The 22,319-nt window shown below is 47.1% G+C and overlaps 1 protein-coding gene across 1 annotated transcript in view; it reads right to left on the bottom strand.

The window, feature by feature from the left end:
- Nucleotides 1-22,319, bottom strand: part of SLIT3 (slit guidance ligand 3) — a 589,205-nt gene that overhangs the window by 174,635 nt on the left and 392,251 nt on the right. The window contains exon 5 of the mRNA XM_059174255.1: nucleotides 17,260-17,331. Coding sequence (XP_059030238.1) covers nucleotides 17,260-17,331 — 72 coding nt within the window. The remainder of the gene's footprint in view (nucleotides 1-17,259; nucleotides 17,332-22,319) is intronic.

A 22,319-nucleotide genomic window follows, 5' to 3' on the forward strand; every position in this document is an offset into this window, starting at 1 on the left:
CCTTCTGACATTCAGAATCTCCAATGAATGTGTCCACAAATATCTCACCATAGGTAAAAGTGTAGGAGAACAAATACAAGTGTCCTATTTTAAAAGCATAAATGGTATAAACAAAACAAAACAAAAAACCCCAAAAAACAAAAAACCACAACTGTATCAACGTTCCTGCACCTTGTTTTCTCATTCATCAGCTCTGGATGCTGTTTTGTATCATACACAAAGATCAGTCTCACTGCTCAGTTGGGTGAATGACCTACCACGATTCATGTAACTAGCAGCCTACTGATAGGATTTTAGGTGGCTCCCAAGACATCTTTGCTACAAATGACACTTACCTACATGCCTTTTGAGAACTTGTATAAATTTATCCATAAAACAGATTCATTGAAGTTAACTGGCTGTATTGAGGAATATGTGTATTTTCACATTTGATAGTGGTTGCCAGATTGCTTGTTAAGGGGGTTATACTGGGGACGCTCCCTCTGTCAGTGTAAAATAACCACTCCACATCCTTGCCAGCTGAGTGCCCCATGAATTCTTAGCAAGCACTCAAGAAAAGCAGCTCTCTAATCACATCCAAATCTCATGGGGAGCAGTTGGACACACTACCCCGGAATAAAGACAAAATACAGTGAGGTCTTTTTTCTCAACTTATGTCAGCCTTCTAACAGTGGGCTATGGGCTATGGGACATGAGATACTAGCGTACTCTGGTATTTGTTCTGATTGCTGTTAAGTAATGCATGTTCACTGTAGATATATCAGAAAAGAGACAAAATAAAACATAAAATAAAGTGAACTCATTCTTAAGTATTTATCCAAGAGAAACAAACACACAAGTCCAAGTTCATAGCAGCTTTATTCATAATAACCACAACCTGGAAACAACCCAAATGCCCACCCAGAGGAGAGTGGATAAACATACTGTAGTCGATCTGCACAGCGGAATACTATTCAGCAACCGAAAAGAACAAATTGACGATACAACGGAAGATGAATTTCAAAATACTACAGAAAGTGAGAGAAGCTAGTTACGCAAGACAACACACTGATAGGAGTCTGTTTATATGAACCAGTTCCTCAGGCAAAGTGGTAGCGCCTGAAAGCCCGTGGGTGGCTGCGGGGGTCGAGGCATGGGTGAAGGGAAGCGGGACTGACTGCATGCAGATACAAAGCACGTTTTGGGTGGTGGTTACAGGACAATATCCTCATCAAAATGCACTGATCTGTATAGTTAAAAGGGATGCGCTTACTGTAGGGAAATTATACCTCAATAAAGCTGATTTAAAAATTAAAATCACCTGAATACACCGCCATATTCACACTTTAAAATGTACCTTTCATTGTATTTTTAAAAAATAAACGAGAGCATAGGGTTCAGGGATCTGAATTTTAAAGACATCTTAATGACATATTGGCTAGATTCTTTAAAAGCTTATTTAACAGCTTAACTCCTTATCTTATACTGTTTTCTCATTTCTAACAGAAACAGTAGTGGGCTTCCCCTGAACCGCCCCCCAACCGCCATCGGTTAAAAAAAAAAAATCATCCTTGTAGAGTAACCGAGTTTGAGGAAGCATGATGAGTTTTGACATCTCTTTTTTCAGATGCCTTTTCCTTTGTCCCTATAAGATGTGTGCATTACACTGGCCTTGGGCAGATGGCAACCCTCTGGGGTCGTGGTTCACGGGGTAGCAGAGTCGGCATAAACTTAAAGCGAGGCCAGGCTCATTCCCCAGCTTGTAAGGCACTCACAGGGAAAAACCCAGAAAGCCTCCAAAGAAAACTGGAGGTCCTCAACTCTACACTGTTTGGGAAGACAAAGGCCTCCAAGTAACTGAAAGGGAGGCTTTGTTTTCTGGCTTCGCTCCAAAGGAGGCCCTCCCACGTTCTCCAATGCATTGTCAGGACCTGGGACCTCCTCCACTGACAACATTCCAAGGGATTGACAAATTAAGAGCAACAAAGGCCAGAGCATTGGACACAAAGGAGTCAATGGAAGCCACGACCACGGCCTCTACCGGGAAAGCCCAACACAGACCACAGACACTGGCCTCATAAACAAGGCTGGGTCCCCCTATCCTTCTTCCTCCAGGCCCCTGTGCTCTTATTTCAATTCTGATTTGATTTCCCACTACTGTTTTCAGAACAGTTAACAGTTTGAGTCAGATTGATGTAGGTTCACATTTCAGCTCTGCTGCGTGATCTCTGCAAACTACTGAACCTGTCTGAGTCCAGACTTCATCTTGAAAAGTGGGACAATGCCCCCTACCTCACTGGGTGGTTACAACAAACCCCACGAGATAAAAATTGCACATCTGAAGTGCTCGCTATGTGTCAGTCCTAACTACTTTATAAACAGTCTCTGATTAGTCTCCATGGGCGGGGGCAGGAAACAAAGCTCAGAGAAATTAGCCACTTGCTCAAGATCAGTGGGGAGAGCTGGGACTCGGCCCCAGACTTCTCTCACTTCAATGCCAAGTCCTTATCCAGCATACGAGTCATTCTCAAGCCTTACAGAATCAAGCTGGAGGGGGGCTAAAATGCAGATTCCTGGGCCCCAACCAGAAATCACGATTTAGTCATTAATAAGGTGCAGGAATTTGCCCTCTTGCTGAGGTCTGGATCTGGAAGCAGAGCATCATCAAGCCAGATTTTGGAAACATTACACGTGACTATAATGAAGATAGGTGACCATTACTTCACCATTGTTCCTTTAAAAACCAACTGCAGATACCATGGGGGCGGGCAGGGAGGAAGGGGACTACAGGACTCCACTGCTGAGCTGTGAGAGGGCAGGCAATCAATGATGGCATTGAGATGACACTGGTGCCAGCGGAGCACACAGACGAAGCTGTGTGCATTGAGTAAATAGTCAAAATAAATAACCTGGAGTCAAGCTGAAGAATGTGTCAGTCCCTCGGGGGGCTGGCGGCGTTGGGATGCTTCCCTGAAGACCACTGGGGTGTGACTTTGCAAAAAGCACGGCAAAGTCACTCACTTCAGGGATGGGCCAAGGCCGTACTCTGAGGCAGCAAACCCAATTCCTGGCAGGGTATTTGGCCTCAAAACCCTATGGGATGTGGTGAAGAGGGAAGTTCAAGTCCAGGGACAGTGCTCTGCTTAGCACAATTAGCAGTGATCGGCACGATGTGGTTACAGGAGTATGGGTTCTTAAATTCTTCCCTCTGCAGCCATCCCGACAGCCACCGTTTACAGTCACTCTTCCACGGCCTTCGGACGCTGGTGGATTTTAACTGGTTTAAGGAATTATGGCACTACGGCCTGCCAACACATTAGCAAGGATCAAATTACTGGGACAAACCACCAGAACCTTCCATTCACTTCTGCTCCCGCAGCCGGCACTCCTGGGGGAGCGGGAGGCACCATCTAAGTCAGACCCCTGTTTGACCCACAGATGGTGTTACGTAGGCTGCGCAGTGAGGATACTCAGTGTTTAAAGAGATTTTGTGTTAGGTCTTAGCATCGCAAAATCAGATGATTTTACAGAAAAATTTCCATTTCTTGCTTCTCGCAGGAAAATGAAAAAAAATTGTGCTAATGGTGAGCCTGTAGGTACCTGCTGGAGCCAACCAGTAACGTTTAGATGGAGCCATTGTTCTCCAGCGAGCCATAGCATCTACTACTTCCTGTTCCTCCCTCAATAGCATCAGGCCCCATCCCTGCGCCGTTTGTCCACTCACAGTATGCGAGCTTACAACCCCCCACTGAAGAGCTTGTCTTCAAGATGCTGGGACAGAGAGAATGCCCAAGCCAACCAAACCAAGTTCCCAAACCTTCCCTTTCCTCCAACCCTTCATGCCAATAGGCCGACTGTGAGGTTCTCTCTCCTTGCATCAGTGAAGGTGAAGGAGAAAGAATGTGGGGGCATGGGGTGCAGAAAATATATATTTACTGAGCATCTACTTTGTGCCAAGCTCTATCATCAGGCCTTTCCACTTGTTATATCATTTAATTTTAACCTGAAAATTTATGACTTGGTTAAAGGCTAATAATCATCATTTTACTGAAAAGGTAATGAAGGCTCGAGGAAGAGAAGTAGTATGCCTCAATAGTAAAGCAACTGTTGCAGACCAGGGACCCTTTTAGGGAAGAGGTGGGTTGGTTGCTCTTTCTTTGGGATAGCTCTCCACAACCATGGGGCGCTTGGGAAACTTGTAGGACTAGGCAAGCAGGCCGGGTGGGGACAGCAGAGCACACTGTTTCTAAGAAGAAAGCTGCAATTCAGCTTCAGGCCACTGTTTGCTAAGCAGGCTTGAGCATCCAGTGTTAACACATCTGATTTTTTCCAGAGAAGCTGGATATCCATATTTCTCAAGCAAGATTTACTGATCTCTGAAAGCCCACAACGACTAAGAAATAAAACTTGTCTGGAGGTGGGATTTTGTCCATTGGTTCTGATTTTCATTAAATGCTTTTCTAAGTACAGGCAGCATTGCATAGCGGTTATAGGTGTTAGACTTAAACCCTCTGGGTTCAAGTCCCAGCCCTGCCACTTACTAGCGTGTGACCCTGGGGTTTAGCACTTCACTCCTCTGTGCCCCAGTCTGATCATCTGTAAACTGGCAATAATCATCATAAGGGTGTCATGGAGATTGAGATGATAGGCATTAATTACTAAGATTAAGGGCCCTATAAGAATTTATTACTAAGAAGAATGACTGTCTGTTTTGAAGCTACTACTCCTTTCTTGATGCAGCCTCTGTTTATTCTGTGAGGAAGTGGAGAGGAGATAGGAGCATTTCAGGTTACATTTTGGGCTTTAGAGGGATCTCAGCACACATATCCCATCCTTAAGCCCAAGAAATGGTATAGCTTCTAAGAGCAAAGAAAGAAGTGCAACTACCCGAATGAAATGCTAATGAACTATAAAATCTCAGAACTGGGGCGCCTGGGTGGCTCAGTGGGTTAAGCCTCTGCCTAAGCCAGGTCATGATCTCAGGGTCCTGGGATCAAGCCCTGCATCGGGCTCTCTGCTCAGCAGGGACCCTGCTTCCCCCCTTCGCTCTGCCTGCCTCTTTGCTTACTTGTGATCTCTCTCTCTCTGTCAAATAAATAAATAAAATCTTAAAAAAAAAAAAAATCTCAGAACGGCTGCTGGGCCATGTGCCATGTAAACCAAATCTTATCTACTGGGTACTCATCTGTCCAGCTAGGTAGTTTTCCTGGCAGACACAGTAACTGAGAACGGATCATTGGCATTTAGAAGTAATTTAGCTTTGGGCATTTGTGCCTGGAGCCTGGTTAGAGAGACGGCTTTAAAGGAGAGTGTTAACAATGGCAAATAAGGGCTGTCTTCTAAATGGAAACACTGTAACACATTGTCCATTTAGAGAGCTGAGCACTTGCGGCAGACACAGAAGCGCTCCACTCCAGCAAAGCCAGCTCCACTCCAGCAAAGCCAGCGCGTGTGGATTTGTCAGTCCTGATATACAGTGAGGCGCTCTGAAAATACCAGCTCCTGTAACATACCCGTGAGCTATGCTGGGGCTGACACCTCAGGCTCTGGAAACCACCGTCTCTGCCCCTGCACAGAGGACTTCCTTATTCATCTGGCAAATATTGCTTGAGTGCCATGGCTGCCCAAGTCTTTCCTCCTCGAAGCAGATATTTCCCTGAGATGCAAACCAGTCAATCTGGTGAGGCAACTAGGAAGGGAGATTGTGCAGGAGAGCTGGTTGAACTCAGTCATGCCGCAGAAATCTGGAACCCCTCCCAAGGATGTCCCAAAGATTTCGGGTGCCTTCAGCCCCATTCCAGAAAATGTCTCCCAGTTAATACTCAACTTTCTTTTTCTCTTTTCCTTCTCTCCGAGGGTAAGCCCAGCCCTGACCCTCAACCTGGGTGGTCACCCTTCTAGGCACTGAGAGAAAGTGTTATTCTGATCTTCTTCTCCGCTGGGCCCCACCAGATCCTGGCTTGTTGATTCTGCTGCCCAGAGTTTTCTCTCAGTGACACAACCTAGCTCCTCCCTGATGGTCCATGGTCCCAAAGAATCATCACCCTTTGCAGTCAGAGCCTACCTGAAGGATTGCCTAGTCCAGTGACTTTTCAAGGTTTTTTTTTTTTTTTTTTTTAAATAGGACTCTTGCTTACTCAAAATCTCATGTTGAATATCAATGTCTAAAAGAGAGAATTAAAAACCTTATCATTATTAAAAGTAACTTTTTCTTTGTAGGCTCCTGAAGCACAAGAGCATCTCAGAATACACACGGAAATCCACAGATGACAGCGCGCCAATTCCTTATCTGAACAGAGGAGGAAGCCAACACCAAGAGGTTAAGTGGCAGCCCAAGGGCAGTATTAGTATTGGTTTCCTACTGCTGCCATAACAAATTACCACAGACTTAGAGGCTTAAAATAGGAATATATTTTCTCAGCATTGGGAAGTCAGAAGTTCTAGATTGGTTTCACTTGGGCTCACGTCGAAGTGCAAGCAGGGCTCTGCTCCTGAGAACCTGCTTCCTCACCTTCTCCAGGTAAGTTCTGTCCTCACTGGCTGCATCACAGGGTCTTTCTCCCTCTGCTTCCAGTACTGTCCTCTTTCTTATAAAGACCCTTCTGATTATATTAGGTGCACTTAAATAATTCAGGATAGTGTATCCATCTCAGGAGCCTTCATTTAATCACATCTGCAAAGTTCTTTTTGCCACGTAGGGTACATAGTAATATATTCCGGGGCTTAGGATGTGGCCATCTCCAGGGGGGTTGGGAGGTATGATTCAGCCCATCACAGGTAGACAGCAGTTAATAGGAGAGCTGAGACGGAGCCCATAACTTTTGTGGGCTCTTCTGGTACTTTCTGTGTCTTGATGGGGACAGGGAGATGGATCAGGGTGGGGAAGGTACACCTCCTTTTCTCTGACCTGTTTTGTACCTTGCCTATTACAAGCCATAAAGCAGAACACGGTAGCCCCACTGGAAGAAAGATGAGAAGGTGTGATGAAGTTAAATATGTTTAAGAATCTGAAGCAGAACACCGTAAATATAACCTTTTTCTTTGGGCATGTATTTTGTCTCAGAGGGGAAGATAGACAATGAGATGTGATAGTCTGATTCCAATTGATTCTCAGAGATGAGATAAAGGAGCAATAATTATTATTAACCTTCATAACAGCACCATGAGAAGGGTAGTATTTCCATTTAACAGATGGGGAAACTGAGGTCAGAAAGGTGACATATTTGGCTACAGACCACAAAGGTGGTAAGAGCCAGGGGTCACGTGACCCCATGCAGGCTGACCTGGGAACCTGAGATTGAAACCATTATGGAGACTCTGGGGAGCTGATGCAGAGTCTGGAACAACACCAGGCCTGGGTGGGGCTTTGATTACCGGTCTTTTCTGAAGGAGCAGTACAGGTCTTCTCTGAAGGAGTGGCCGTCAGGAAGAAATTCTAATGCTCACACCTCAAACTACAGGTGAGAAAGTGGTGCCAGGTGCTCCTGGCTTTCTTGCTGATGAGCTCTATGACCCTTCACTCCCCCTCTCTCAAAGAAGCAAAAAGATGACGTGGGTTGTTCGAGTCTGAACAATGGAATAAATAGAAGCTATTACGAAGGGCTGTGAAATGTGAAGGGATTCCCCTGTCCATTTAAAAGCTCACACTCCAGGGCTTAGGAGAATGGCGGGGGGATGGATGGGGGAACACAGGGCACTCTTAGGGCAGTGAAGCTATTCTGCATGTTACTACAAAGGTAGATATGTATCGTTAGACATTTGCCACAACCCACAGAATGTATAACAGCAGGAGCAAACCTTACTAGAAACTATAGATCTTAGTTAAATGTGTTAATATTGGCTCAGCAATTGCAACAAATGCACCACAGCAGTGCAAGATTTAATGGGAGAAACTATGTGTATGGGCAGAGGGTATATGGGACTATGGACCTTCTGCTTAATTCTTCCGTAAAACTAAAACTGCTCTTAAAAAAATCAAGTCTATTAATTAAAGAACTCACACTTCCAGATACTCCTGCTGGTCTTCTCAGATATTATTTCCCAGATGGTGACCATCACCGTTTATTCCTGCCTCCCAGGGGCTTGGCTGGAGCTGGGTGCCAGAAATGCTTTCCCAGCATCCCCCCATTAATCTATACCTGCTGCTTCCAACAAAACATCACCCATGCTCACCAAATCTCAGGGCCCTTCCTAGCTAGCCACTCAGAAAAGCACTGACGCATCCTGGGATTCTGCCCCAGCCTTGCCACTGATCAGCTCTGCTGCTTCTGGAGAGTTCCTGTAGTTCTTTGAGCCTGCCTCATCTATATCTGGAGGTTAATAGACTTTTCTCTAATCTGGCAAGGCTGTTGTGGTAATTAAACAGGATAATACCTATGGGACACCTGGGTGACTCAGTTGGTGAAGCATCTGCCTTCAATTCAGCTCAGGTCATGGTCCCACGGTCCTTGGATCGAGCCCCGCATCGGGCTCCCTGCTCAGGGGGGAGTCTGCTTTTTCCTTTCCCTCTGCCCTTCCTCCATTTCATACTTTCTCTCTCTCAAATAAATAAAATCCTTAAAACAAAAAAGATAATATCTATGAAGGCTCTGGGCAAACCATGAAGCATTATTGTTCATACATGTAAGGTACACACTTTCCTGTTAAACTCCTCACCAGTAACTTCCCCATTTTATAGATCTGGCGACTGAGGCTCAGAAAGGTTAAAATAACTTGCCCAAAGCCACACAGGTCATAAGTGCAAAGCTGGAACTAAACAACAAAAAATCAAGTCTGACTCCAAAACTCATACTTTACATCTACACTCCTCAAAACTGTACTACGTTGTCTCCAATGAGACAAAGAATGAGAACAACATTCTAGTTACTGGAGTCTCCCAGTGTAATCTCCACTGTAACACTCGTATTTCCTCTTCTGAAGACCCTTTTTTAAAGATTTTATTTATTCGACAGAAAGAGGGAAAGAGGGGCACCTGGGTGGCTCAGTGGGTTAAGCCACTGCCTTCGGCTCAGGTCATGATCTCAGGGTCCTGGGATCGAGTCCCACATCGGGCTCTCTGCTTAGCGGGGAGCCTGCTTCCTCCTCTCTCTCTCTCTCTCTGCCTGCCTCTCTGCCTACTTGTGATCTCTGTCTGTCAAATAAAATAAATAAAATCTTTAAAAAAAAAAAAAAGAAAGAAAGAGGGAAAGAGAGAGAGAGAGAAAGAGAGAGCGCACGCACAAGCAGGCAGGGGGAGAAGCAGGCTTCTCACTAAGCAGGGAGCCTGATGCGGGACTTGATCCCAAGACCCTGGGATCATGACTTGAGTCTAAGGCAGGCACTTAACCCACGGAGCCACCCAGATGCCCTCATTTCTTTGTAGACCTAAAAATCTCCAGGCAAAATGCTCAACCCTATGGTGAATTTCTCATAAGACCACTAAGCCCAACTCTGAGGAGCCCAGAATCACTATGCCTTCTTGCCAGGGTGCAGGAAAGATGGGATTCTATTTTACAGGCTTCTTTAAAATCCTCATTTTCTGTGGATTTAATGCTCACTGGGGTTAAACATCTGTGATGAGTTAAAAAAGCATTCTGTCCACAAATAAAAATATCCCAGATAGTAAATTTCGGGGCTGGCCTCCGAATAGTGCTCTCCATTATCCTGAAAAAAAAAAAAACACAGGGATTCTCTGGGTTGGTTCTTGAGGCTTTGCTTTAATTTTCCTTTGTCCCCAGATGTAATCATGCTCTTTCATTCAGGGTTTTATTGATTCTCTAAGCGCTGGAGTCTTTTTGTTCTGAAAGTCATCCACTTATTAATTTTCATTGTTTGAGCATCTATCACATGTGCCAGGCATAGAGTGACTCTTGGAAACAAGCAGACAGTGAATAAGACAAACTCGACCTCTCCATTTACATAGCTTCAGGCCACCGGAGGAGAAAGACAGCTGAGCAGACGGTTATGACTTCGAGTGAGCATAAGAACTACCCAAAGCCCAACAGAGGACCCCTAACACGGACTACAGCCTGTGTGATCTGGCTGGGAAGAGACTCTGTTGGTCACTTACAGCCTCTAATTCTAGGCACAGCGTCGGGGATGGGGCACTGACCACTCCACCTCCTTGCCTTTGGATAACACAGTAACATAGCTTTTCCAGACTATAGGATTGAATTCACCGGTGTCTTCCACTATTTTTCTCACTTCAGTGGATTTACTTTAATAAATCAACTGCTATTTATTGAGCACTTGCATTGGGGGCCATGGGGCAGATAAAGAAGACGCTCTAGGGATATATTTATCATATTACATATGCCCCGTGTGTATCTGTTTGCCTCCCTCTGCAGATGAAATTTCTCAAGAACAGGGACTGTGTCTTCCTCATCTGTTTCCAGGACTGGTTTGGGGTCTGGTAATGGTATGCGCTCAATCATGATATATGGAAGGAGGAATGCAAAGACAGAAGAGCAGAAAGAAGCGGGGGAGGGAGGGAGGGAAGGAGAGAGGGAAAGAAGGGAGGTGGGTTGACACGATCCCATTTTAAGGATAGCTGATTTGGGTAGTGCTTCGCAGACAGGGATCTAGTCCAACTTCCTCCAGCAGCACTTCTGAACCTGACGTAGTCAGAGCCACGAGCGCAGAGGGAGGAAAGGCTGGAAACCCTGCTGCCCCTTGGGCAGGTGATCACACAGCATCTGGTTGCCTCCTGGGAGCAGACTTTCCAAACCCCTGCCGAGAGGCAAGCATGGCTTTCTTCAGGAGGGGCAGCCACCACTCCTGGGCCTGAGTCGGCAGAGATGCCTGGCGTTGAAAGCTACTTCTGCCTTTGGCCTACTAGGCTCTGGTGACCGGCACGCGGTTCACGTGGCCAGTCCGCCTGCACAGGCTTCTGTAGGTTTCTGCAGTTTGCAGCTGCCTCTTCAGGTCCACCGAACCTGCCTCTGGGGTCCTGCCATCTCTCAACAGCTTCACGAGTACCCCAGCAGCCATCTGGACTTGAGTCTCCCCTCAGCTGGCCATCCTCCCCACTGTCATGAACATCTGACCACACCAGTGCCCTCCAGTGGATCTCATGATGTCATGGATCATGACATTTGAAGTCCTCCCTTCCCGCCAGCCCCAACTCCCGGCCTCACTAAGCTTGGCGGTCTTTAGTGCCTCTCTTGCTTGCAGTGTTTCAGCCATCAACTCTTCCAAGCATCGACTCTTTCACATACCTCTGTGCTTTTGCAGTGGTGGGTGATTTTTCACATGCTGTTCCAACTGCCTGGAAACCCTTTCCCCTGGACGAACTCCTACTCATCCTTCAAGACCCAACTCATGTTACTTCCTGAGTGAAGCCAGAATCGAGCCTGCCTGGGGGCTTTCCTAACCCTTCCTCCATTATCTCCAACTGCGTCTTAGTACACAGCCTTCACCTGCTCATTTACTAGTTTGTCCCTTCCCTAGACTGAGTTCTTTAAGTACAAGGATGGTACCCTGTTGCTTCTATAACATTTTAATGATTGTGAATGATCTCCTATATGTGACAAGTCAACTGCAAATACTCAAGGAATGACTGAACAAACATTCATTCAATGCATTTTTAGTCGACTGTACTCTCTGCCACGAACTGTTTTGGGCACCAGGGACCCCACAGTGACAGAGGCAGGCAGGGGCACTGCGTACTCACGTTCATTCTGTGAGACAGATGGAGACAGGGTGACGAATAAGTGAATAAGTAAGTGAATAAGTGATAATTTCAGGGGCAATGAGTGCTCTGAAGAACTATAACTGGGTAGTGGGATAGAGAAGAGGGACAGTGGGGGACGGAGCTGCTTTGGTTGGGTCAGGGAAGGCCACCCTGACAAGCCAATGTTGGAGCTGAGACCTAACGGATCTGAAGGAGTTGACCACGGCGAGCTGCCAGTGCTTAGCATCCCATGCAAAGGGAGGGGTGAGCGCCAAGTCCCATAGGCGGGAAGCAGCTTGGGGTGTTTCAAGGGATGAGATGGAGCATGGGGAGCATAATGTGGGGGAGGGGGGCCCAGCCATACAGAGTCTTGCAGGGCATGGCCAGGAGCATGAACTCGGTTCCGGGCACAGTGACAGAAGGAATGGCTGCGGAGATTAGCAGACACGGATGCTCCCAGCGAACGGGTGCTTCGAGTCCCTCCGCACGCCTCCCTCACCCTCACATGAGATTACTGGCTGCTCACCGGGCGGGCGGAGACAGCCCTCATTAATCTCAGGAAGCAGGAGGGCAGACTCGGGCAGTGCGGCAACCCAGACTAACTAGAGAACACAAAGGCCGCCTGCCCAGCTTTGTTTTGAAACCGTCCATTCCAAATTCTGCTGGCTGGCAGAGACAGGGGGTTATTGATTTTCCCTTCTGGAATGCATGTCCTACAGAGTCCTCGCAAATAGAAACTGAAAAACAGAGAAAAACACAAGTGCTGGGAAAGATAGGGCAAGGCGACATTTTTTTAAAAAACAATCTATACTGGATTTTGTCTTTTTCTTCTTATGCTTTGTTGGATTGTGGCTTGTCATCTGTTTTTTTTCCCCCAACTCACTTCTTTTTCCCTCTCTCTGCGCCGTCCTGGTGACCCCCCTCTCTCCTCCTCTCTCACCCTCCCTATGTCTCTGGTCCAGAACCGGGCACAGCGTTGGCTTATGGGAGGCACTGTGCCGTGCTGGATACTGCTTTATCTACAGGTCAGTCTCTCTTAGGGTTTCTTCTCCAGACCTGTTTGTCCAGCTCTCTGCTTCTCTTTAAATACAGCACCTCTCCCCCCTTCCAGACAGGCAGCAGAGCAGGACGAGCCCGTAAAACCAGCTTTTAGTAATTGTATAGAGTGGTATCCCCGGCTAAGGACCTTTTCTCTCTTGAGAACCAGGAAGCAATCAGGGACTTCCTTCCACTGCCTTGTTGGGGTAGGGGCCATTAGCCCCCATTCCCACTGGGTTAATCGCCACCTGTGTCCCGCCCTGGGCTCTGACGAGAGCTACCCACGTACCTCCCTGCCTCTGTGAATCAGGGCATCACTAGCTACAGCCTTCTTGGTTCCTTCCTGCTGTGAGCACGGCTGAGTGGAGAGGGATCTGGGTACACAGAAGTGTCTACGGGTAGAGTCTGGAGCATGGTTGGGGGTGTTACTCAGAAGAGGTATGTAGGGAGGCCTAGGCCCAACTGTGTCTGCTGACTTTTACCAAATCAAACACTGATCGGAACTTAACTTTATCAGCTGGAAAATGGGTGTATCACAGTCTCTTCCTTCTTAAAGGGGAATGGCAGGACAAGCAAGGAAAATCCCATGTCAAAACTACAAAAGTTAAAAAAAAAATTGACAATCCTTGACCGCCTTCTCCTAATGAAAAATATGGTGTCTCGGACAGGCCCAACTGTTGTCATTTCATAGTCTGATACTCCAATCACTTATCTTCTATTTCTATTTTACCTAAGAAATGAAACAGTGTTATGTTCCCTGAGCTCACACAAGGCGGTAGAGAAGGCGCAGCAGGGGGAATGGGAGATGCTTCTCAAACACAGTGATGAGAAGGATGTACATTCCTGAGATTTTAAATTTCTAACAAGAGAGACAGTCTACATGCGGGTAATTGAGGTCTGGTAGGAGGAGGAGTGTTTCCTTAATAGGTTTTATACAAACTTAATTTCTGCAAAGCGTCTTCTATTTTACATGTACTGATGCATATTTAAATGTATAACTTCAATTATCACCTCGACGCAGATGCTTCCCCCCCTTGAACTTGCTCCTCAGCTCTGCTCCTATGTCTCCAATTACCCACGCGGTATTTTGTCTGAAGGCTCTAAGCCTATTTCCTCTACCTCCCTCTTATGAAAACCATGGAAGCTGAGACTCATAGACATAGCTGTGGACCAGAGACCAAAGTCATTTACCCAGCAGGAACAAGAGGATGGGATGTCAGGCTCCCCAATTTCCAAAGACACAGAAGATGCTCCATTCACGCTGCCCGTGGAAGACCTGACATCCCTTCACACCCAACTTAGGGTCTTCAAGTCTGGCTCTTCTCTGGACCTTTCAGTCTTCGCAGAGTGGAAGCTCCAAGAAGGCAAAGCTCACAGGTCTACAGATCTCACTTTCTATGGCTTCCTTCAGACCTGGCATTTAGTAGGTTCAAAAACCATTTTGGTGGCTGCATAGATGAAAGACTATGGAAATTGACCATCATTCTTTGTATCATCTGAGCTTGGAAACTCGTCATTTTCCACACACGCCTTCCCTCCCCCCAGGCCACTTACACCTCATTAATTGCCAGTTTCTGTTGACTGGGCCCCTACTGGCATCTTTGGATCCTCCTTCGCTTCTGATTGCTCTCTTTCCCAAGCATGAGCCCTGACCCCTTACCCAGGACGCAGCATCATCTCCTGTTCCCGCCTTTCCTTTTTCTCCTCCTCCTGTCCTAGGCTCCTCTTCCACAATAAATGATTTCATCCTGACTTTTCCCACATTGGAAGCCATCTACATTCTCAGTTACCTACATCTAAAGTCCATACACCCTGCAGGCAAGTCTCGCTGCCTCCTGGCTTTCACCTCTCTTCCTAACCTTATCATCTGTTGTTCTGCCTCATAAATCCCCACCCCCACGAGATGGTTCTGCTTGTGTCCCTTGAAACATGCCTTATACAGTCTTGCTTCTATATTTGCACACACTATTGCCTCATTTACTTTGTGAATTCCAACCGTCACTCAGGCCAGGGTAAAGTCTTTACAATTATAACAACAACCAAGGAATACATCAGTAGCAATAGCTAGAACTTTCTAAATCTCTTCCATGTACCAAGGATAGTACTAAGTTCTCCATACTCATTATTTTATTAACCTTCACAAAAAGCCTAGGAGGTTACGTACAATTCTTATCCTTGTCTTATAGTGGAGGAAATCTAGGCTCAGAAGGGTCCAGTAATGTGCCTAAGGTCACAGACTCGTGTGCACAACAGCTGAAAATCAGACCTAGATCCACCAGGTGGCCAAAGCCATGTTTCTAACCTTTAGGCTGTGCTCCCTAAAGCCATCTTTCTTCTCTGAGCTCTGATAGCTACTTATTTGCCAGTTTTCACCTGGATTGTTAAATCACTAAACATCGTCTGGTACACATGTGTTTCTTGTCCCCAGTTTTACCGTAAGCCACCTGAGAATGGAATACTTCTGGGCCTCATAGGTTCTGCCCCACAAATGCATGCTGAAGGAACTGATTCCAAGTGTAATCAACCCCCCTTCAGTTCTGCTGGCTGATTCATTCCTTCAGCAGTGTGTTTACTGATCTCTCCTCTCCCCTCGGGACCACATGCTGACACTGGCTATAAAAACAAAAGAGAAAATCCTCCCTAAATTCAGGCCTTTGAGTCAGACCTATTTGCAAGGCCTGGAGAAGGAAGGCCTGACACTTGCCCCCCGAGTGACTCAGGAGTCTGTGTTTGCAGAATCTTGAATCCTGGAGTCCCTGAGGCCTTTGTGAGGTTAAAGATATTACAGGAAAACAACAAGCCCCCCAATTCAGCAGCTACCGTGACCCACTGTGAGATTTAGTCACTTTCTTGAGAACCCAAACTGCAGCTGGTGACTCCACAGCCCTGCGTATACATCCCTGCACGGTTTTGTTCTCACTGTAGGTGTCCTTGTTAACTGGCCCATTTAAAATTAGAGCCAGGAGACAGGACAGATAAAACACTTTGCATATGTAAAATGTTAGTCTGGGGATCAGCCAGCTTAAGAAGCTGGTTGACCTTGAGTTAGTCACTGCCCTGCTCTAGTCCTCAATTTTCTCACTGTTGACGGGTGGGGTTTTAGAGGATCTCTAAGTTCCCCTCCTGCCTTGCGTTTCTGAGATGCTAATTCACACAGTCTCTTAGTTTTGGTTTATAGGCAGTCTTCAGTCACATTCTCCAGGGCTTTGCCTGCTCCAGCCTGCCCTCTCCTCCTTCTGAGCAGACACCCCCAGAAGAAGCAAGAGGGCAGCTTCCTGTGTGGGATCCCCTTGAAAGTCCTCTCTGCCCTAGGCTCCCTTCACCTTGAGAAGCCTCTGCCCTCTTGTGTGCTTTGCATGTTAAACAGCTAAAGCTTCCCGCCAAGTTCTCCGCAACAGGGGAAGCAGACAGCCTGTATCTGGAAGCCATCACCGGCTTCCCAGGACACTCATATCCCTGCAGTCCTTATAAGGAAAACCGATAGCTAAAGTAGTTTTAAAGAAACTTCCTTCAAGACTTCTCAAGTTGAGCGTGAGCCCGTAGAGGCCAGTGGACAGAAAGGCCTGCCTAGGCAAACCCAACTCCCTTCTGTGCCCCTCTCCCAACACATGCTCCGAACACACCGACACCGCGGCGGGGAAGAGGATTTGGAAGGCACAGTCCTTGTGAAAGTAAGAGCCCAGGAGTCACTGCTAAACAGGAAACAGGGGAGGCCGGGTTAACAATGACAAAGGTTATTTGGCAAGTTAAGAACCGTAGTGATGGACGAATTCCACATGGATCGCATCCATGGACACAGGCATCTGCATGGGGTAGAATTACACAGAATCACACGGGCAGGAACGCACACAAACGAGGGTGTGTAATTATCTGAGATCTGAAGAATAACAGTTTCCTGGTTTTCATACTGTACTTCTTATGTAAGATGTTACCACTGGGAGGAAACTGGGGTCAAAGGGCGCATAGACCTATGTACTATTTTTGAAACTTCCTGTGAATCGATAATCCCTTCAAATTAAAACTAAACACACCCTCAAAACCAACCAGCGAGTACAGTGAGTGGACGTGGCTGTGTTCCCCCACAATCTCGGGACCCCAGTGGGTAGGCCCTCTCACAAGATCTTATTAGTAACAGTGACATCTTCGCCATCACGATCATCACCGCCATCGTCAAGGCTCCTGTTTATTGAACACTTACCACATACGAAGCACACGTCCTCATTTGTGTCAACACCCCCACCAGTCTGTCGTCCCCATTTTATAGAAAACAACGACCCTGGGAGTAGCTGAGTCAAGTCCCAGGCCACAGAGCTACTGTGGGGCCCGGGTCTGACCCAGGTCTGGGACTCCAGTGCTCACACTTGGGGCCGAAAAACCAGAGCGCGACAGGACTCCGTGGAGCTGTCATGGCATCCGACGTGTGTTCCCTGGAAGCCACTCAAGCACATCCCTCCCCCTGTCCCAGAGGCGCCTGCACTGAGATACCACACAGCATGGTGAGACCACCTTCCTGTCCCATCCCTCACCCCTATTCTGGCCAGAAAGCCACATCTGCAGAGGAACAACAGCGATAACAACAAAACATCACTCACAAGTTCTTCACGTTGGCGATGCCCCGGAACGCCTTCCTCGGGATCCCCAGGATCTGGTTTTCGCTCAGATCTCTAAACAGGAAGAGAAGAGGCACACCGCGTTAAGGACCCAGGCCCGGCGTTATCTGCATCTCATTATGACAACAAAACCCCTGGGCTGGCTGCCTCTGCGGTCAGGAGTGGTGGAGGGACTGTTCAGTCTCTGGCCCCAGGCTGCTACAGCCTCCACATTGTTCCTGCCGAGATGGCCTTTGCTGGAATGGTTACCAGGAGGGAGCAGCTTGCCTCCAGGGCGGGCTCTGTGGGTGGTCTTGCACCTCCAGGCCACGAGCCAAGACGCTGGGTTGTTTGTTGCGCATACCGCACCCAATTCTCTGTTTTGCCACCTCCCCGAGAGACCCCTTGCCCCCCTCCTCTCTTGCCGTCCCTCCCCCACTGCAGGGTCAACAGTACTCAGTCTCCCACTCTCAGGGACTCTCTGCCTTTGTCATCTGGAATTGGAAAGGAGCCTAGCCATCCTGATTTTCCGATGGGGGTGACCATCTCTGTTTACCCCAGACACCCCCTGGGGGGCCTCCTGGGCTTAGTGACAGGCATGATGACTTCAAATTGCATTTCTACAAACCTTCCCCAAAGTGGAGGGTCCCACGGGCGCCTCCTGTAGCATTAAGCAGTGCTAATGTGTTGTTTCGAGAAGGAAAGGTAAGGGACAAAGTGACAGGTGTTGAAACTGTCTCAAACCCAGGTCTCGTGCCAGGGTCCTTGTTAACAATCCCCCAAACCTCAGTTTCCTCTCCTAAGACCCATGTGGTTAGTTTTCTGTTTCCTTCCTCCAAACCCCCACTCAAACCAAACTCATGCACTTGTTTTCATTCATACCTCAAGCTTGCTTGGAATCTCAGTAATCAATGATACCAGTGTATGTCTACACACACATACACACACACACACACACACATCAATCGTATGCATATACATCTATAGATACAGATATATAGCTCAATTATTGTGAAAATGACACAAAAACCATTAGATACAAAGGTAAAAAATCACCTACCCAGACCATAACCAGAGTTACAAATTAGGAGCAATATATATAAATTTCACCAATGTGATCTCACAGTATATAGTCAGTAATAAACTTTTTTCACTTATTATACTGAGAACATCTGTTCATGTCATTAATAGTCCACGTATGCCAACATTTTTAATCATTGTATATCATCCAATTGTATACAGGGCTGTAGGATCCCGTACTGCGGGGTCGGGAGAAGGGATTTGTCATTTAAGGGAATGTGAGGATGAGGTTTCCTCCCCACACCTTTCCGGGGCAATTGTTGACCTCCTTCCTTGGTAGGAAGTCCTGTAAGGAGAAGATACTGGGTTGCAGGGTCAACATCTTTAACTGTCAAGTTGTCCCAGAGGCAGATTGTACTAATGGATACCCCCCCACCCTGATTTTCCACAGGAACCTAATCAACAGCTAAAGAGGAACTCCTAATATATTTGGAAAGAGAGGTCAGCCAACCATCCTCCACAAAAACCTGGGCTGTCTAAATTAACCTCGTGTGAAGGAGCAGGAGGAAAAACAGAAAGCAGGAGAGAGGCGTTCCTTTCTGCTTTCCCCTGTAGAGAGGAGTTACCACACTCCGAGCAGCTGGCTGGAACCTTGGACACTTGGGGATTGTCTGGGGCCACGGTTAAGCCCCAAGGCAAGGCTTGGAGTTGGGGTAAGGTGTAGCTATGACTAGCGGTGGCTTCGGGGGCTGAATAACACGGTGTTCCCCATCTCAAATCCAGTTTCCTCTGTCTGCAGGCTCCCCCGGCTGAGCCTGATTCAATGAGCAGGGCTCCAGCCTGCAGTCAGGGCACTGAACAAAGCCCACAGAGACAGCAGAGGTCAGGCAGGGTCACCAGGGTCACTCCTCTGCTCTCCATCAGACTCCAGGAGAGGAGGGCACAGGTCCTGTCATCTGACTAATGCAGTTTCCACCAGGCATCTGGGCTGTACCCAGGGCTCCAGCAACCACAATGGGCCTAGTCTTCTCTGCCAAGTAAAGGCTGGTCTCCAGGACAGCGAGCCCCTGCCCTCTGGGAAATGGGTCGGGCCACACTTCTGGCCAACCCCTGATGATCAGAATCCGGGGCATGGGAGCAAATAGGAGAGAGGTTTGGACGAGTCAGCAATAACCATGCCTGGGAGCCAGGAGAAAGCACATGTGCTTCAGTAGTTCACTAACCATTAGAGTTTACTATGCCCCAAACACACTGAAGAAATAACCATCTCTTGACAGTTCTGACTTATAATACAGCGGGATGATAAGAGGAGAGCAGCATTTTAGCAAGCTATCCAGCCTAGCTGCTGGGAAACGTCCCACAGAAGCAATCACGCGGGCGAAATCCTACAACCACCCAGGGCAGCCACTCGGGCTGCTCAGCCCTATTTTGTTGCTGGACGTTGATCCAGTCTTGCTCCTAGTTTAAGGGCCCCAGTTGAAAGCACAGCTTTCTTTCCACCTCCCTGCCATGGCTTTCCGCCTGCTGCCAACTGAGCAAAAACGGTGGGTCATAGGGAATTTATCTGTTCCCCATGACAATCTGCTTGTAAATTTTATTAATTTTATTTTCCATTGAGCCTCTCTTCTCCAGCTAACAATACCACCGCCATCCATCTGCAGGATTGTATATTGATTTCATAAATACCTCCAGTAGGCTGACCAACTGACAGCTTTAATGGTGTTACTGATGGGGCGTGGAGGAGGGTTCAGGGCTGGGTGCTTCGTTTTTCGGTAACTGTCCCTTCACAATTATCTCGAGGCCTTTGTGAAGTCTCCTAATAGCCTGTTTATCTCAGCGTGATGCCAGAGCATGGAGCCAGTGCTAAGCGCTACCCTTGAGAGAGACAAGAGGCACCATTTTCAGCAGACATTTAAGTAAAAATAACAAAATCTATCCATAGTGCCCCAGAGCCTAGTTCCGGCCAATTGCTTGCCGGGAGTTTCGTGCCTTGCCCCTCCTGAGGGAAAATGCTTAGAAGGAACCAGGGGAAAATAACTTTTTTTTTTTTTTTTTTTTTTAAACATTAGATGAAAGGTACGAGGCTGGAGCACGGCGAGAGGGTAAGGGGCGTGCTGAGATTTTCTGGGGGAAGTAAAGGAAGACAGCTGTTGGGAAACGCTTTCTTGGTTGGGAAACGCTTTCAGGTACCAGTGTCAGGTTGGGATGTCTTTTTAAATAATTAGGACTCTGAAAGAAAGGGGGACTGCATTAGCTAAAGTGCATTTTCCTGCTTCCGGAAAATGATTAACCGACGGATTATTCCATCCAAAAACACAAGACCAAAGAGGACTTATTAAGGAGACAGTAAGTCAAATAGGAGTTGGCAAGAACCAATATATCCCCCTTCCAGCCAGCGCCCCCCCCCTTTTAATTTACTAAAATGCTTTGGACACAGATTAACTTTCTTCACAAATTTATTATTGCTTCATCTACCTTGAAACGGGAACTGCAGACACTTTGATAAATGGATTGAAAGGCTGTCTAGTTCCAGTGGAGCTTTGAAATGCTTCCCGGGGCTCTCCCTGCAATGTCAGGCGTGCTTTGTTCTCCAAGCAACAGTGAATGACAGTCCCCACCTTCACCCCCACCTCTGCCCACCCCGTGTTTTCCAGGGAAGACGGCAAGGCAGTGTCCTCTTTGCTGTGGTGGGGACAATGCGCTTGTCTCAGTCACGTTCATGCTCCCAGGAAGTCCCGTGTTAAATGGCAGTTAGTGGAGGGTGGAATTTACTCCTAGATGTCAATCTTCAATTATTCTAAAGGTACAGGGTGGGGCTTGGAAGCTCCCCCAACCTTGGGGCATTCTTGTTTCTGAGGTGGGGCAAGCCAGTTAGCTGGACAATCATTGCAAACTACGGAAATGCTGCAGTTTCCCCATCTTTACAGCAGGGGTTTTATGGACCTCCTTGGTTCATCACGGGGATGAAAGGAGTTGATATGTGTGTGTCTTGCATAGCACCTGGAACCCTGTAGGCATTCACCAGATGGCTGTATTTATTCCTTGGATTTTCCGCCCATTTAGTCCTGCATTTTACATTGCTGAAAACATCCTTTATGACCCTCTTCAGGACATATGTCTACAACTGTGCAAAGAATTGAACACATAAACATTGCTAATATTCTTTCCATAAAATCTGGGGGAAGGATCAAAGTTTCCCTCCTCTATCATCGAGATAGGAGTATCCGTATTTTATTCTAGAGTCTTTTGAATGGAAGAGGAGAGCTTAATTCAGGGGAAAAGGTTAATCTCAGATTGGCTCTTAAAGCAGCTGACAAGTAACCAAGTGATGGATTCACAAAGTGCTCCTGGAAGACACCAGTAACGGCTACAGGAAGCACGATCAAGAAGGGAAATAAAGGTCAGTTAGGAAAAGTCCTAGCCTTAGCCCCATACCCTGGGAGCTCCTGTTTCTAACCAAGGGATCTGGGCCTTTAGAGCTCTGCACCAGACAGTCCTTGGTTAGAGAACACCCAAGAATAACACAAATTGCCTGGCTCTGCCTGTTCTCCATAAGGCTGAACAAGGTGACCATAACAACTTAAGGACACATCGCTGAAGAGGTTCCTGGTCCTGATCTTTTCCTCAAAATCTGAAGAAGCAGGAGATGGGTACCAGTATCAGTAAAACGACCCAAGGGATCCAAACCAATGCATTCATACAAAGGCCGTAAGGATAATTCTCCTGATTGAGAAGTTCTCAGAAGATTAAAAAAAATTATTCATGAAAGATGACCCATTCAAGGAGCAAGAGGTCACAGGGGGAAGGTTAGTGACCAAAGGAAATTGGAAAAACCCAGTCTGATACCTTCCTTTGTCTACCTCCCCAGATTCCTTGCGCCGAGACCAATCAGGTACCTTTTTACTAACTTTAAAAAAAAAAAAAAAATCCCATCAACTCTTGATTAACCAGACTAAAAGATGGGATGACCTAAAAACATTTCTAGGGGCACCTGGGTGGCTCATTCAGTGAAGCCGCTGCCTTTGACTCGGGTCACGATCTCA

This window comes from Mustela lutreola, chromosome 5, assembly GCF_030435805.1.
Source record: "Mustela lutreola isolate mMusLut2 chromosome 5, mMusLut2.pri, whole genome shotgun sequence".
NCBI classification, from domain to species: domain Eukaryota; kingdom Metazoa; phylum Chordata; class Mammalia; order Carnivora; family Mustelidae; genus Mustela; species Mustela lutreola.